The sequence below is a fragment of the Manduca sexta genome, chromosome 5 (assembly GCF_014839805.1).
Source record: "Manduca sexta isolate Smith_Timp_Sample1 chromosome 5, JHU_Msex_v1.0, whole genome shotgun sequence".
Lineage (NCBI taxonomy): Eukaryota > Metazoa > Arthropoda > Insecta > Lepidoptera > Sphingidae > Manduca > Manduca sexta.
This window is the reverse complement of record NC_051119.1, coordinates 7,530,178-7,549,061: the sequence shown is the minus strand read 5'-3', so window position 1 is coordinate 7,549,061 and position 18,884 is coordinate 7,530,178. Positions and strand designations below refer to the sequence as shown.

Sequence of the window (18,884 nt, the reverse complement as noted above, 5' to 3'; positions counted from 1 at the left end):
ATTGGACTCCACTTACAATCAGGTCTAGAGGGGTCACTTTGCCCTGAGACCATACAAAAAAAACTATTAATTTACCTTTTCCATATGCAGTGCGTTGGAGATCGGCGTTAAATTAGAATAATATATATAATGAGAGCATATAATTATTGCTGAACTGAAACACCGAATGCCATGGACGGACTTAAGCTCTCTGCTCGAAACTACAAATAGCTTCATCCAATTCCGCTTCATATCGAACGCCTTTCTTACTTCTGAAGCTGAAACAATATTAAATTAATGAATGAATAAGATGTATTGAATCTTATTTACTGATGTCGATGCTTGAAAGGCAATTATGTCTAAGCGACTCCGTAGAATATACGTCAATGTAAACGACTTATATACCGAAAATGAGTTATATATTTGATATTACGAGATTTTTCTGCATTTTTTTATCTAGGTTTTGTACTTCTGTTGGTTTTGCTGGTAGGGATATATTTTATATTCGCAATTATAGCGGCCACCGTAGGTACTCAGGGTGTTAAAACCATCCATAGTGGTCCACGTAAATGTGTCGCGTTCGGGATGAGTTTGTGTAAATCCGGTTCCGACAGGCCGGCATAATTATACCAACTGTCTAGGGGTAATCATCTCTCGTCAATCGACATTCTATTGGACACCACTCCATTTACCATAAGGCCTAATCCCTCTCAGTAGTAGAGGAGGCCCGTGCTCAGCAGTGGGCAAGTATATAATACAGGGCTAAGATTATTATATTATTATTATAATGCTAATATTCGTGCTAGGGATAATCAAATTTTTGCTACGTCACACTGTCTTGCGATAGTCGTTCGTTCTCCCCATATATGACTGGCAAGTCGACTTAAAAACAACATTCATGTCAAACATAGTTAAGCATTACATTCGTCTTTGACCTTCAGCTTTCTACATTCCACCAAGGTTTCCCAATAACAGTGTAGATTACGGAAGCAAAATTTAAGGTCATTCCAAAAATCACTAATCGATTGATAATACTCATTTTGACCTCGGAATTCCGGAAAAAAATATACAAACTGTTTCCCTTGAATCGAAAAAACGCGAAATGATCACAAATCTGTTGAATAAATATGCGAAGTTAATACTTCAATCCTAATAATTGGCGCATTAATCGACATAAGTTATCGATCGTAACCAATGCTATTTAAATAATAATAATAATAATAATAATAAAACTTTATTTGGAATAAATAATACAGTTTTTTTTTAAATATAATGTTCGAAAATATCTGCATTAGTTGGGTAACTGTGTCGCAGATATTAACGCCCACCTCCGTAAAGTCGACAGTTGTATTCCACAATGTAAAGAAAACTTTCTATAGGTACTTAAATCAAAACAAACAAAAAATGTGTGTGTTTGTGTGTGTGTCTGTGTCTGTGTTTGTGGGTGTGTGTGTTTGTTTGTGCGTGTGTGCGTGTGTGCATGTGTGTGTGTGTATGTATGCATGTTTATGTGTCGATTCACTGTGAATTTCACAAGAATTTTTATTATTTTATTGTGATGGACACTTATAAGACTTTCCCGCCCTCACACCCACCACTACAACTCCTGTAAGCCAGGATCAGCAGTGGCACGCATTTTATGACACCGAGTAGTGAAGCTTGGCGAGTTTCAGGGAAAACTAATATGTCATTGGAAAACTAATATGTGATGGATACTTGTCTCAGTTCAAGGCATGTGAACACTACATTACGGGCCTTAACCAAGTAAATGTGGCGTAAGTTACTGGCGCGCGTGCTGACGCACATGGCAATGGTTAGATTGTAAGTTTGCTACAACTACGCGCATCCAAAATCATTGATGTCTCATCCTCTCCCAGTGACCGTCCTGAGCCGAGGTTCGTAACCCATCAGTGGGTTGCCTTCAGGTCGCTTAATTTTCAAGGGTTGCGAGCATCTAAAGATCTCCCGAAAGTCCGGTGTCTTTGTATAAGCCGACCCTTGGCTAACAAACGTAGGACCATGTTAAAAAAAGTGGCGTAAGTAATAAATGAATTATAAGGATTTTTGTTTTATGTTAAGTCACTGTCTTCTGTCATATTTTTTTTTTACTATACGACAGGTGTTTAAGATAGCAGTTTTTTGCAACGTTACTTTTTTTATTAGACATATTGTAGGTGTTAAAAAACATAATCCCACGTAACCGACAGAAAAATCGGCTATGGATTAAAAAATTAGTAAAAAACATATCGTTTACATTGTATTTAATGAATTTAATTTAAAATCATCTTGGATTTTCTCGACACATGCACTATTTTACGTAATATATAACTTCGGTTTCATCGCACTCATAGAACTTAACGATTGTTAGGTGTAATATTGTCGGTAGAATTTACGATCATTTATTTAAGTCACAACTGCCCCAAGAGGCTAACCAGTTTACGTTACATTCCAAAAATACATAATACTTACCCCAATACGAGGTAGGTACATATTCTGGAAACAGCGTGCCAAATATCGCCACTGAATATAATATAGCGAACGTTAATCTGAAACAATTCATGAATTATTATTAAAATTCGCACACAGACACACACACACGCACAGAGAGAGGGAGAAAAAGAGAGAGAGACACACGCGCACAACCTTTTTAGAGGCAGAGACGCACCCCGTGCACTCTCTTTCCGCCGTATGTATTCCGTCCCATGATGTGATAGGTAGCGAGGCTATTGCATTTCAGGCACAAGTTCCAAAAACCAATATCATTTGCCCGACCCGGGGATCGAACCCCAGACCTAAGCACCACAATACCGTATCATAACTACGCCATCGAGGCCGCATCGAGCATTCATCATCATATCATTATAATTTATTAATCATTATTATATTTCACTCATTAATAACTAGTGGTTATCCAATGGCCGAAATTAGATTGCGAATTTAATATAGTTGTAACACATGTTAAACTAAATTTTATTTTCCGCTCCCTTATATCGACGGTTGAAAAGCTAATTGACTTAAGCGAGTATTTTTTCAAAAAAAAATTTCATAGTTTAAAAAAACTTTAGAAAAAAGTGCTGATTCTAAAAATGTATGATACTAAGTGTCGCAAAAATGTCGCTTAAGTCAAGTAGCTTTTCAACCGTCGATAAGAACTTTAATCATCACCATAATATATATTCCGTCCCATTGCGTGACAGGGTACAAACCTATCAACATATAATAAAATTTAAAAAAAACAATATACATAACATCACGCATTTTATCCCCGAAGGGGTATGCAGAGGCGCAACTAGGGCACCCACTTTTCGCCAAGTATGTTCCGTCCCATGATGTGATAGGGGGCTAGCCTATCGCCATATCCGTACAAATAAAAAAACAGAAATTCAATCTCCAATCCACGTGTAGGCCGCAAGCAAGCTCCGAAGAATTAAGGGCTGAAGAGAGCACACGGGTGCATGCCGCGATCGACTCAACCTCAACCCCGCATTAAGACTTAAATTTAATTTAAGAATACAATCGCATTCGTATTAATTTTTATATTGTTTTGGAGACTAGTCGTAACTCGTGACATTTATTCGTTACCACTTTAGTTATTTTTAACATGCTTTTATAGCCATTGGTTGTAAAAACAAAACAACTATTTTTATGTTAACATTCACAGCACAAAAATAAATGATATTGCACGACTTATTTATAAAAATGTATTTCCCACTTTCGCCGGGTGACCTTGCCTAAATTGGGAAGGTAATATCGACATCGTTGCATTTTCATAACGTCAATATTCCGTAAGATTCCTCGGAGCTCGCGCGTGGACTGTATGTTTTTATCGAACATTGCAGCCAGTGTAGCTACTAGACATAATAAGACTTAACATCTAATGTCTCAGGATGGCGGTTGCAGTGGAATACCAAACAATACTGTGTAATTCAAGGTGTTCGATGGTGTTCTACTGTTTATGGACGGACGTGTAGCTTATCATAGAGCGAACGGCCAGCTCATCTCACTATTCAAAACAATAAGAAATAAAAACAAAATTAAAGTTTATTTCCTTAATGTAATAACTTCAGGATTTGTTTTAACAAAAATGAATATTTAGGTTGAAGTTAATGTGTTATGAAGTTTCAAACTTGTTTTTTTTTTATTGCTTTGAATGGCGAGATGAGCTTGCCGTTCGCTTGATAGTAAACAATACGACCGCCCATAAATAATAAAAACACCATCATCACAAGGCATTGTATGGTATTCTACTGCACTCGCCATCCTGAGACATGAGATGGTAAGTCTTGTTATGTCCAATTGTTACACTCGCTACAATGTCCTTCAAACCGGAACACAACAGTGACTACATACTGTTTGGCGGCAGAAATACACATTACGGTGGTACCCAGGCGGACTCTCACATATGAGAAACCAACAACTACTTTTGTGGCTGACTGGACATACTTAAGATTGCAATTAAGCTACTGTTCAAGATAAAATTGACTCACATATAAATATAGAACTGCGTGGAGTACTGATGTGTTGCACCCGTTTGACAAGACAGTACTCTCGGGGCGCGAGGCTCTGGGAGGTGGTTGGCCTGCACCATCAGCGGCGCTAGTATGGCCACTGCGCGATGACTGCAAACCTCTGGCAGACAGACTCCTAGAGTCGCCTTGTTGAAGTTCCTCCAGTAGATTGAGGTAGTCTAAAATTATAAAAAAAACAGTAAAGCAACTAATCCGTGTTCACAAATGATACGGTAGAGACTCATGCGCACAAAAGCTTAGAGCCCGCAATGTTAGTTTACATTGACTTGTCTGATAAGTAAATAAAATGACTGCCAGACTTCAAGACACTGTCAGCTCATTTTGCGTAGATTGGATCGTCATAGGCTATTTTTCTTTTTATTGAAATATATAGGTAGATATTTATTATAACTTTGACTATTCGAACGACGAATATCCTAGGCCCCTCGTTACCATAAAGACTGCAAAATCTTCGAAACGTCGGGAAATTATAAAAAAAAACGCGATAAAATCCGAAAACTAATTTAATTTCGATGTCTAACATTCGTGTACACATAAATAATCATTACTTACATTAAGATAATTTTCAGTATTATCGTAAGGATCAGGATGTTTTGTCCACCGTTTCGGCTCTGTGTCGGTGAGGGACACCTCCACAAGGCAATGTTGAGTGCGTAAGTCCTGATGCGTTCCTTGCCAAGGGGGATTCAAACACTGATCGAAGTTCCCTAGATGGTATCTCGACCCGTAGAGCGCTCCTGTCGGCCGCTGCATCGAGTCCCATACTGAAAACAAAAAGGATATATTAAAGACTAATGCTCTCATCCACTACCTTCAGCTCGTCACTCCACCGGCCCGCGCGTCACACACTACGCTCTGTGTACGTGGTCTCACAACACTCGCTACTGAGCTCTCATCCACTACCTTCAGCTCCTCGCTCCACCTTCCCGCGCGTCACACACTATGCTCCCTGTACATGGTCTCACAACACTCGCCCCTGGACTCTCATCCACTACCTTCAGTTCGTCACTCCACCGGCCCGCGCGTCACACACTACGCTCTCTGTACGTGGTCTCACACTCGCTTCTGAGCTCTCATAAACTACCTTCAACACGTCGCTTCGCTCCACCAGTAACGAATTTATAATTTCCTTAAATGTAGGTCCCCGAACTATGCCGCCACCAAAGTCGCCGCTGTTCCCAAGGACCCGATCTATACGGTCAATTAACAAATTCGGTACTGCGCTCCACCAGCCTTTTCTTCTAGTACCCATAACACTATGCTTTTACTATACTATACTACTAGAATACTTACTCCAGGTTGCCCATAATGTTGAATTTTTGACTCCATAAAGCATATCTTTTACTGCTTGGACACAGGGAACGTCCTCTTGTTCCCATTTTTCCTGCTGCAAGTCTTGTATTAGCGAGTCAATTTCTGCATTTCTTCTATTTAATCCATTGTTTAATATGCGGTGGCCTGCATAACTTGCCGTCACGATTGACAGAACTGAAACAAAGGCAAAGAATTCAAGAGACAAACAATATGACCTATTTGACGTTATAGTTTAAATTGAAAATCGCCCTCAAAGAGCTGTCTGCAGCCGCTTCTGTAAACAGTTCAATGATGGATTAAATAAAAATTATGACTATAAAAAAGCTTCGATACATGGGATGCTTCGGCATAGCTATATACCATTGAGTATTTATCATCGGTGTGCACTTACAAAGCCCAAGCATTTCATGCCGTTCCGCCAGTGTACGCTGAGTTAATGTAGTTTTACCTTAAATGCTATGCATATCCAGAAAAAATATAAACCTATAGTCTAATTAAATTACGAAGCACACCGTAAAAAGCACAGTTCTGTTATAATGAAAGATAATTATAATACATATGGAAAGTTATAATTTACAACGGTTAAACTTGTTAAAATATGTCAACATACCAACCATCTTATGTGTATAAAATACAAAGACATTTAACAGTAGTTGGTTATAGATAGGACATTAGGACCAAATATGTTCTCGAAAAGTCGCTGACTTATTTGAAGAGTCCGTGTGACAAGATGTCATAGTGGCTATAAAAATAAAAATTTCCAGAAAATATTCTAACATACGCATTAAAAAACTTGCAAATCACGATATGGAAAAAATATGAAGTATTTTACATAGTTTTGCTATTTTACGATAGAGTAACCATCGCACGTACAGGCAAGAGAAATGTCGGACGCCCGCCTACAAGGTGGATGCAGGCCGCTTCCAACAGGTCGACGTGGAGATCCTTGGGGGGGGCCTATGTTCAGCAGTGGATTTCCTGTGGCTGAGATGATGATGAACCATCGCATGAACTCAACTTTTTTTATGACAAAATATCCAATATCCTGTCTATAAAATCTTGGAACGTTTTGATAAATATAATGTAATTTGTTTCTAATTTATAACGTATATTATTTATTTTATAAGTTTTAATTGTGAGACATGGTCATCAGTTACTTAAACAAACACTAATTCATTGTTTTTTTTTATTAGTGCAAATATAATTCAATAAGATATATTTATTTTTATCAACGTGATTGCAAGTGTTTTTTATGCTTGTACAGCTATTAGTCTAATGCCCGAATACTCAAACGCTGCTTAAATATTTAAAATGGCCTCACGGATTTAAGCATTCGTTATCTTTGAAATTGGTATACTGAAACGTCACTTATTTCCTAACCTTAAATTTAAGGCGACGAAGTGTTAAGGTCTGCTTATTGATTCTGCTTAGGTATTCACAAACCCTGCTTAAAGTTTGACAGCTGTTTAAGGCCGCCTTATGTGGCTGTTAATTGAGATTAATTTGTAAGAGCGATATTAATGAACTGATCTCAGCTTTGAGTAGGATCTTAAAAAGACATTTAAGGTATTGAGCTATTTTAAACAATACTTGAGCTGTCACTTAAGCACCTATTGTCAGCTGAGTCGGTGGTGTTTAAATAAACAAAACACAGCTGTCAAAATCCGTCATATGCTCGACTTAAGATATCATTTGAGATGTTATAATATAAAATAATAATAACATCAGACCTGTATTATGTACAGTCCTACTTTTGGACACGGGCGTCCTCTTTTAGGAGGCTTTAGGCCTCAGTCCACCACGCTGGCCTAATGCGGGTTGGTAGACTTCACACACCCTCGAAATCCCTATAGCGAACTTCTTCTTAGGTTTTCTCACGATGTTTTCCTTCACCGTTAAAGCAAGCGATAATTCACAAAGAATACACACATAACTTCACAAAAGTCAGAGGTGCGTGCCCTTGGGTTTTGAACCTGCGGACATTCGTCTCGGCAGTCCGTTCCACTCCCACCTACGCTATGGCCGCATTTTTGCTAAGATATATTAAAAAATCGAAGATAAAGAGCTCTTTCCTTTAATTTGCCGCATGTCATTTTTTCTCAGAATTAGATCCCTATTAGCGACATTGTGGTATTGTATAATGATACAGAATGTTGTTTTTTTTTTTTTGTATAAGTATTTTATTCCTGGCATTATTGTTTTTTTTTTTTAATTCTCCTCCATATCTTTAGCGTTAACTATTGAAGCAAAGTATCCGGGGACGATCCCTGTTCTGCCGTCCGCTAACTAAAATGCCTTTTACAGAAATCAAATTTTAGGATACGGTTAAAAAAGGGTCAAAGTCTATACATACTTATATTATAAAACAAAATCCCCTTTTCTGTCTACCTGTATGTGATCGATTTTCTCAAAATCTTCGGAACGGATTTGTATGAAATTTGGCATGGAGATAATTTAAGATGCTGGGTAGGTTACGCTAGTTTCAACCCCGAGAAAATATAAAGCGGGACTTTTATCCCGGAACACACCGTCACGCGGGTGAAGCTGCGATAAAAAGCTAGTTTAAAAATAATATACCTTGATAGCTATCAACGATATGCTAGACTTTTAGATTTTAAATATGACATATTTCAGACTGCCTCAGTGGCGTAGTCGTAATGCATGCGCGGTACAGTACAGCTCTTAGGTCTTGGGTTCGAAACCCAAGTCGGGCAAAGTGATATTTGGGTTTTCTGCTCAGTATCAGCCCGGAGTCTGGGATATGGCGATAGGCTCGCCCTATCACATCATGGGACGGAACACCCTTGGCGATTAGGATAAATGCGTAATGATTTGTGTATGTGATATTTCGGATATATACCAAGGAGCATTATTTTTACATTTCAACGCAGTTTTTTGCTTTCATAATTTTGTTTCATATATAGGCATCTTAGTTGTTGGACGATAGTAACTGTCTCAAAGAAAACTAAAGTAAAATGTCAACTTGCTGTTGCATTTTGTATGACAGTATGCGTCTGGGCGCAAGATCGAGTTTCCCCCCAGAAAAATTCAACTACGCACTTCTCTGCTATAAAAATAGTTCAAATTATATACCATCTAGTCTTACGGAATATAAAAACAAAGTCCCTCATAGTCTGATCGCAATAATATTTCATTTTTATCCTGGAAATATGAAGTCGTGGCGAAGTCGTGAGCAAAAGCTAGAACATATAAATGATTTTAAATGTTCTTTAACATATCTAGAAAAAGCGACTAATAAAAATAATATCAGCTCTGGATTATATACTGTCCCACTGCTAAGCACGAGCCTCCTGTTCTGAGAGGGTCTGGGCCTGTGGGAAGGCTAGCCTAGTGCGAGTTGACCTTCGAAATTCTTAAGGCATATTCTCAGATATGTAGGTTTCCTCACGATGTTTTATTTCGCCACTAAAGCGAGCGATAATTGATAATTAATACACACGTAACTTAGACAAGTCAGGGGTGTCTGTCTTCGACTTTGAACCTGCGGCTTTCGGCTCGGCAGAAAATTCCATTCCCAACTAGGCTATCACCGCCAATATTCACAAACATCCTTTAAATCTTTCACGCATTGTGTGCAACGACTAGTATTCTTCAAAGAATAATTAGTAAGGTTTCTTTAAAGCTTCCGTCTACAGGTTATTTTATACATGGTTTATTTCCATTATGATTATGGAAAACTCCAACACGTGTTTGTAACCGCAAAATAATTTTGTCACGCATAATTATTAATTTACGCGTGCAATAAGGAAAAACCTTTATTAAATCGTTATAGATAATCGAAATGTGATCCTATAGTCAAATGGACTTCCAGGTACCTATATACATGAATATGACGTGTTCTACGTCGAAATTTCAGAGTAAAAAATCCATCCAAATTATTTAAATTTCATACATACATAACATCACGCATTTATCCCCGAAAGGGTATGCAGAGGCGCAACTAGGGCACCCACTTTTCGCCAAGTATGTTCCGTCCCATGATGTGATAGGGGGCGAGCCTATCGCCATATCGGGCACAAATTCCAGACTCCGGGCTGATACTGAGCAGAAAAAACCCAAATATCATTTTGCCCGACCCGGGATTCGAATCCAGGACCTCAGAGCGCTATTGTACCGGACATGCAATACAACTACGCCATCGAGGCAGAGGTATTTAAATTTCAATTTTATAATAAACCTGTTATAGAATCAAAACAACAGGTTATTTAATTGTATTTTACAAAAATCCATTTTTATCGGTACATAACTCAAAATTCCTACTATTTTTGACTAAATGCTCTTGTGTAATATGATTTTGAAGATGTCTTCTTTGTGCCTTGTGGCTCGGGGGAATCAGATAACTCCGCCACGGCATCCCTTGCTTGTCATTTCAATTCGTGGTACTTTTTATTTATTTTTCGAAAGTTTTTCCGTCATGTACAATATCCTATGGCACTCAAAGGTAATGTAGCTTTTAGTGAAAAGTTATAATCAAAAACGGTTTACTAATTATAATTAATGCTGAGATTAGCGCGTTCCAACAAAATGGATAAATACAATATGAACAAACATACGAAAACAATATTTAATTTCAATTAGACACCGACTTTGAATTGGTAACCAGTACGTGAGTAATATTAAATTAGTTTTTGTTTTTTTGTGTTTATTGAAGGCGGTTTAATAATAATATATTTACTTAATATAAATAATAATGGAATGAAACACACTTGGCGAAAAGTGGGTACCCTGGTTACGCCTCTGCATACGCCTTCAGGGATAAATGCGTGATGATGTTTTTGTGTAGTAATATTCTCGGAGGCCCGACATCCCTTCCTTAATATTAAAGGCCAGCAGATCCATTATTCTTTCTTTATAGCAAATATCGCAGACACATCAAGATGCCCAATGCCCACCAGTGGGATAATATAAGGCTGGTAGCATATTGTAAGGATGCGATAAATTGGACTTAGACAACTCATAACGTAATGGAATTTCTTAACAACTAATTAATCGCACAATTGTATACTACGTGCTGCTTATATCAATATCATCCATACTCACTGTAAAATTTTGACCTTCACTAAAGATTGTTATGAATAAATATGTATGCCAATGTCATCAATCAAGTATGTCGATTATAATGAAATTTAAATTGTCCTTTCCCTGGAAAAGGAAATGGTACTTAATAAATTTAATAGCTTTACCATAATTATAGCATGAGTAATGCATATATTTAAATATAAAATGAGCGAGTACTGTCGTGGTAAAGTCTTAGGTTCGATTCTCACGTTGACAGTAAAAACAACTACACAACGTACGTCATTTCAATCCAGAATACGCGCGCCATTTCCCCGGCGGCCGTGAAACGTCAAAACGACTATCGCCATGTTACCTTTAAAGCGATTTGAATGAGGATTTGAAGAGCAAACGCTATTCTTTTGTTTTCGACATTTTAAAATTCGAATCAATGGAATCTACAAATAAACTTGTATGTAGAATAAAGAACGAAGTTAACGTCATTTTGTTTTCGAAATTTGAATTTGGAAAATATAGACGAGACTTAACGAACAGCCAGACATGTACTACTTCGATATTATTGTGGCATCGATGAATATTTTTGAATTTCGAATAGACAAATAATTTGTTACGTACTTTGGAATTCTAAGTCATTTCTAGGCCAACACGATTTAGGCACTATCATAAAAAATACTGCATCTACGGACTATAAAAAATACCACAATCAGAACTTCCTTGCATATTATAAAACCAAGTCCCCAGCCGCGTCTGTCTGAATGCGATAAACAAAAAAATACCGAATGCATTTCAATAAAAATTTGGTATGGAGATTTTTTTTCCCCGGAGATTTCACATTTTTCAGAAATCAATAGATTTCTTAAGTTTAAGCGAATGTTACACATTTAAATAAAACTATTTTACCGATTTTATAGCAGTTTTAATATTTTACTTTTCTCCCGACGTTTCGAAGCCTTAAATTTTTTTGCTGTTGGTGGTCCGATCTACGCAGAATGAGCTCACAGTGTCTTAAAGTCTGGCAGCCGTTCTTTTGGGTTCCGATTTAATTAAATGTAGTACTGGACAGGAATCGGTTTTCTTTGTTCCTGCCTAGGATGATCCGCGAGGCTATTGAAATTAAAAAACATTGTAATTTGAATATGGAAGATGGTTGGAAGCTTGCACAAGCCTGGCATCCAGTTCTCCATTCAATTAAATCGGAACCCAAAAGACCGGCTACCAGACTTCAAGACACTGTGAACTCATTCTGCGTAGATCAGACCACCAACATCTAAAAATGTAAAAAAGTTGTATATTTGTAAAATGTAGGTAGATATTGTAACTGTGACTTTGCGGATGACCAACACCTCAGTCCCCCCGTGACCATGAAGACTGCAGTCTTCGAAACGTCGGGAGAAAAGTAAAATATTAAAACCGCGATAAAATCCGTAAAATAGTTTAATTTAGATTTCAGAATTTTTAAACACATTTTTACTTTTCGTTATTTAGGTATTGTTTCCTACCAAGGCCATTAAAGAAGGTAATTTCTTTTTTTAATGGGCCTTTAAGCGCTAAAATAGCGTAAATCGATATTTTTTAAGTCAATTTTTACTTAGGAACCGTTGACATACGATCAATTAATTAAAAACACGAAAAACCGGTATCTGAATATTGAAATCGAATTGACATTTAAAATGCGTAGCATTCTATTTATGTATTTATTTGTTTATTTTTAACTAGCTTCCGCCCGCAGCTTCGCCCGCGTGGATTTCGGACTTCAAAAATGAAGGAGGTGCTCAATTTGTCGGGATGTTTTTTTAATGTATGGTGGTATGTAGGTGGTCCAATTGTCCGGTCAGGGTCTGATGATGGGATCCTGGTGAAATCGAAGGAACGTTTAACCATTAAGGTTGCACACGCGACGGAAGCATAAAAAATGGAGTAACTTCTCCCGTTTTCCCAACATTTCCCTTCACTGCTCTGCTCCTATTAATTATAGCGTGATGAAAAGTATACTATAACCAGTTCAGGAGTATGAAAAATAATTGTACCAAGTTTCGTTAAAATCCGTTGAGTAGTTTTTGTTTCTATAACGGTTATATACACAGACAGACAGACAAAAATTTTACTAATTGCATTTTTGTCATCAGTATCGATCCCTAATCACCCCCTGATAGTTATTTTGGAAATATATTTCATGTACAGAATTGACCTCTGTACAGATTTATTATAGGTATAGAGTATAGAAGAAGATAAGGTAAACCAACAGCACCACATATTATAGATGGGTGAAAGGCTAATTGTCTTAAACGACATTGTTTTGCGACACTAAGTTTCATACATATTTAAAATCATCACTTTTTCTAAGTTTTTTTTTTATCAAGTTAAAATTTTTCGAAGAAAAATGTCGCTTTAGTCAAATAATCTTTCAACCATCGATATCATCTATACATATAAAACGAAGTCCCAAACGCTGTCTGTCTGTATGTGATCGATTTTCTCAAAATCTCCTGGACGGATTTTCGTACTTTTTTTACTAAAAGATAGTGCAATTCTTAAGGAAAGTTTAGGTTAATAGTACATTACGGTTTTATCTAAATCGACTAAAATATAACGATTACAGTTGAAGAGGTCGCCTGGTTTTAAAAAATCTCGTGGATCGGAATTTACATGGGGAAAATTGTGACACACATGCGTTGCATTAAAACCATCGATAAATATATATGTACTACATACTGCAACTACAACTACAACTGTACTGCAATCCGTACACCTGACTTTAGTATAATTTCAACATTTACAGCATGTGGTTATGTACGGAGTGACGCTCAAAATATAATAACTCGAGTCTATGTAAACCAGGATATCAATAAAATATATTAGTCAAATAAGTATTGTTCAAGTGATTAAATATGTTTGGTGACCATTTCAGTTCAGATTTTGAACAAATAGTTTATATCGACGGTTGAAAAGCTATTTGACTTATGCGACATTTTTTGGGAAAATAAGTTTCATACATATTTAAAATCAGCACTTTTTTATGTTTCTTTTAACCTAGATAATTTTTTTTCGAAAAAAAATTCGCTTATGTCAATTAGCCTTACAACCGCCGATATTATGGTGGTGACGTTCGTGTCTATGGAATATACTTCAATGATTAAAATCGATTATCCCATTTACCATCGGAATGTTTGCCGGCAAACATGACAGCTACATGTCAGTTACATGACATTACGCGTGTCACGGGAATATAATCATATTATTTATCTTCTATACTTATATTAAATCTGTAGAGAGGTCAATTCTGTACATGAAATATATTTCCAAAATAACTAACAGGGGGTGATTAGGGATCGATACTGATGCCAAAAATGCAATTAGTAAAATTTTTGTCTGTCTGTCTGTCTGTATAACCGTTATAGAAACAAAAACTACTCGACGGATTTTAACGAAACTTGGTACAATTATTTTTCATACTCATGAGCTGGTTATAGTATACTTTTCATCAAGCTACAATTAATAGGAGCAGAGCAGTGAAGGGAAATGTTGGGAAAACGGGAGAAGTTACTCCATTTTTTAAGCTTCCGTCGCGTGTGCAACCTTAATGGTTAAAAGTTCCTTCGATTTCACTAGGATCCCATCATCAGACCCTGACTGGACAATCGGACCACCTGCATACCACCATACATTAAAAAAACATTCCGACAAATTGAGCACCTCCTCCATTTTTTAAGACCGAAATCCACGCGGGCGAAGCTGCGGGCGGAAGCTAGTTATATAATAAGGTTATTTTTCCGTGCCACGCGTTACACACGTTATGGGTTATTATTCACAGATGCATATATAATGAGGTTTATTAACGCGTTCCAGCCTTTTTTTAGAATATTAAACATAATTTTAATGATTGACGCATGGTCAAAGACCCTGAACTACAATTGTTCGATAAACGCTGGGCTTCGTGAATCATTAAAGGTCAAATTATTAACTAAAAGGGATTTAAATCGTATGAAGGTACAGTCACTCGCATGAAGGTAAACAACTAAATAACAATACTAGACCTCCAAGGGCATATTAGCTGTATAGCCAGCTTTCAATTTAGGGGGGAACTAATTTTGCTCCAGAGCCCCCCCCCCCCCCCCCACTTACATACGCTCCAGGGGGCAAAGAGGAAATTTCATGTAGCTCCTAATAATCTAACACAAGTACATACAAAAGTATCTCGCCCCTTGCAGTTCTTCTTTCAGAACAGCTTTGCACGGGCCTCCTGTACTATTGAGAAAATGAGGCCTTAGTGACGCTGGGCTAGTGCTGCCGGACTTCACGTACCATCAAAATTCTTGTGAGAAATAAACTGTCAAGTTCGTTTAACGATGCTTCGATACACCTATAACGCGAACGATAATTATTACACAAGTAAATTAAAAATTAGTTAATTGCAATCAGACTTCGCATACCCACAAGATTCTTATAAAAAAAACTTCTCAGGTATGCAAGTTTCCTTAAGAAGCTTCCGTCACCGTTAAAGCAAGCGATAATTCAAAAAGAATACGCACATAACTTTAGAAAAGTTAGAGGTGCGTCTTGAGTTTTGAACCAGCGAACCTTCGTCTTGACAATCGGTTTCCTAACTACGCCATTGTGCGCTCAAAACAATACGTAAAAGAAAAAAAAATAAAAAAAAAACAGCAAAAGAAATGTAGCGAACTGCCGCATACATAGACAATTTTATTACCTCAGTAAGTAATGATTTCAATTGATGACAATCGAAAGAAAACTAGTTTCGGATTTTATGCGATTTTTTATGTTATCATTTCCCGAGGTTTCGAAGACTGCAGCCTTCATGGTCACGGGGCAGTGAGGTATAGGTCGTCCGAAAAGTCAACGTGACAAATCTACCTACATTTATAAGTGTATAATAATTGTATTTAAGCTGCTGGTTATAGGGAAAGTAGACGGTAAACAACCACGTGGGCGAGCACCTACGCGTTGGTCTGATCAAATAAAAAGTATAACAGGACTTTCTATTACCATTGCCTTGAAGAAACCCGATAAAAGGAAGGCTTGGAAACAGTTTGTCAACGACACTGTCAAAAGGTTTCAAGACGGACACGATCTTCAGTAATGAAGAATACGATCAGGAAGAAATAATTGTATAAGTATACAAACAAAAAAAATTGTTGGTGACGTTCCGATCTACGCAGACTGAGTTTACAATGTCTTTAAATCTGCCAAAATTCACGTCGTGACCATGAAGGCTGCAGTCTTCGAAACGTGGGGAAAAATTTATACTATAAAAACGCTATAAAATCCAAAAACAAACATTTCGATACCCCACTAGCTTTTGTGAAATTGTTTCCGAGATAAAATGGAGCCTATATCTCAAGTCAGACCTCTAGCAAAACATCGGTAAAAACTGCATTCAATTCCATGCAGTTGTTATTACGTAAGTGCTCTTCATCTAATATAGACAATACTAGGGACCTATTTATTAGCTGTCTAGATCTACCACGTAGCCTAGTAAATGACTTTACAAATATAACCACCATTATTATATTTCAGGTCTAACCTGCACAGGGCAATGTTTAATCTCTGTATTGGGGGGCTGTCAAAAAATTTATAAACAAAAAAATACTTTATATCATGCTTATTAAAATAGCTCTCATAGAAGTGTAGGTAGGCGCATATCAGTTGACAATAATGGGATGGAAGTTTATTTTACTAAAACTATAAATGCAAAAGTTTGTATACATTACTGCTGAATGAATTTAGATGTAATTGGCGCAAAGATAAACTCGGGCCTGAATTAGTACATAGAAAATATAATATGATAGAGATCTTTGGTTTGGGGTCATTATCAGCCCGGAGTTTGGAACTTGTTCCCGATAAGGCGCTAGGCTCGCTTTTGACAGGAAATACGCGCGGTAAAAAGTGGGTGCAATTGTTGTGCCTCTGCTTACTCCATTGGAGATAAAAGGGGTGAGTATGTGTAGTAATAAAAATTAAGGACATATGTATGTAATTTTATACCGTTTTCTTTTAATAATGAAATGTTATTTAAGAATCTAAATAGAATATCGTTAAACTCGAATACAGTCATGGAATTCTAGTCTGTGAGTGCTTGAAAAAACATGAAATATAGACTTTTATTCTGAAAAGTTCATAGTGTAAACTATATATATCTCGGAAACGTTTATTCAGGCGGACGAACCCGCGAGACGCACATAAGTCATCTATATATCATATAAAAATGAATCCCTATTTCCCTTGGTCACGCCATCACGCGTGAACGGCTGGACCGATTTCACTATATTTTTTTTGTTGTGTTTGTTATTGTCAGGAAAAGGTTCTTATGAAATAAAAAAATCAAAAAATTACGCGGAATATTAGATAATTTAAGAAAACTTAATAGAAATATTAATTTTATATACATGTCAATTGTTTGAAATAACTGTCATCGATTGACAGAATGCGCGCTGCATATTCATAGTTAAGACGGGACAACGTCTGTCGGGTCAACTAGTTATAAATAGACTAGCTTTTGCTCGCGGCTCCGCCCGCGTTATAAAGTTTTTCAGGCTAGAGTTTTCCATTATAAAAGTAGTAGTTTCCCGGAAGCCTATGTTCTTCCCAGGGTTACAAACTGTCTCCATACCAAATTTTATCTTAATACGTTGGGTAGTTTTTGAGTTTAAGACGTTCAGGCAGACGGATGCAGCGGGGGACTTTGTTTTATAATATATTTTTTTAGAACTTTTTAAGAGGAATAATCCCGTCATACATCATTGTTGCATAACTTTAACCGTTTACGCAGCGCACGCAAAAGAAGCTCTCAAAACTAATAAATTGTCCCCGTTTTTGCATCATGTTTCATTACTGCTCCGCTCCTATTGGTCATAGCGTGACGATATATAACCTATAGCACTCCAGGAACAAAGGGCTATCCAACACAATGAATTTTTCAGTTCAAACTGGTAGTTCCTGAGATTAGCCATTACTGCTCCGCTCCTATTGGTCATAGCGTGATGATATATAACTTAGAGCACTCCACGAACAAAGGGCCATCCAACGCAAAAAGAATTTTTCAGTTTGGATCGGTAGTTCCAGAGATTAGCCATTACTGCTCCGCTCCTATTGCGTATAGCGTGATGATATATAGCCTATAGCAATCCACGAATAAAGGGCTATCCAACGCAAAAATAATTTTTCAGTTTAGGACCGGTAGTTCCAGAGATTAGCCATTACTGCTCCGCTCCTATTAGGTATAGCGTGATGATATATAGCCTATAGCAATCCACGAATAAAGAGCTATCCAACGAAAAAGAATTTTTCAGTTTGGACCAGTAGTTCCTGAGATTAGCCATTACTGCTCCGCTCCTATTGGGTATAGCGTGATGATATATAGCCTATATCACTCCATGAACAAAGGGCTATCTAACGCAAAAAGAATTTTTCAGTTTGGACTGGTAGTTCCTGAGATTAGCGCGTTCAAACAAACAAACAAACAAACTCTTCAGCTTTATATAATAGTATAGATATGTGTAGTATTGCTATTTCCAATCGGTACGGTGAAAGCTTCCCTAAAACGAGCAACTAGCTCGCCTCATTTACTAAAATAAGATGTTATTTAACTCTCAAGGTTTACAATACCGATGCACAATCACTTAAAACATGTTTCCTTGTTGCACAAACATCATATTTAAATAAAAGAAGGTAATATCAAAACATGCCTATTAATAGGTTTGATTAAAAATAACGGACTTCGTCTCTTGATATTTTTTTTTTACAATAAAACAGTAAACTGCACTTATATAAAATTGACGTCAAGATAGAATATTGACTTTTGATATATTTGACTCATTTTTATTCTTTATTTTTAAAATATTGACGTCTTATAAATTTTAATATCGAAAACTGTTTAAATGTAGTAAAAAATCAACAAGTTATAAACCTTTTAATTTCGATAGAAGGGTTGTTATTTAACGAGAAAAGAAGAGTAATACGCGCTCATGACGTCATGGGGAATTACATTGCGTTCGAAAGAAAGAGATG

The 18,884-nt window shown here is 37.0% G+C and overlaps 1 protein-coding gene across 1 annotated transcript in view; it reads right to left on the bottom strand.

Moving 5' to 3' along the window:
* LOC115444632 (nose resistant to fluoxetine protein 6) overlaps positions 1-18,884 on the bottom strand; it is a 36,277-nt gene that overhangs the window by 14,304 nt on the left and 3,089 nt on the right. Inside the window, exons 2-6 of the mRNA XM_030170485.2 lie at positions 5,802-5,996; positions 5,061-5,272; positions 4,467-4,666; positions 2,449-2,525; positions 76-257 (exon numbers count right to left, since the gene is read on the bottom strand). Of these exons, the coding sequence (XP_030026345.2) occupies positions 76-257; positions 2,449-2,525; positions 4,467-4,666; positions 5,061-5,272; positions 5,802-5,996 (866 nt within the window). The remainder of the gene's footprint in view (positions 1-75; positions 258-2,448; positions 2,526-4,466; positions 4,667-5,060; positions 5,273-5,801; positions 5,997-18,884) is intronic.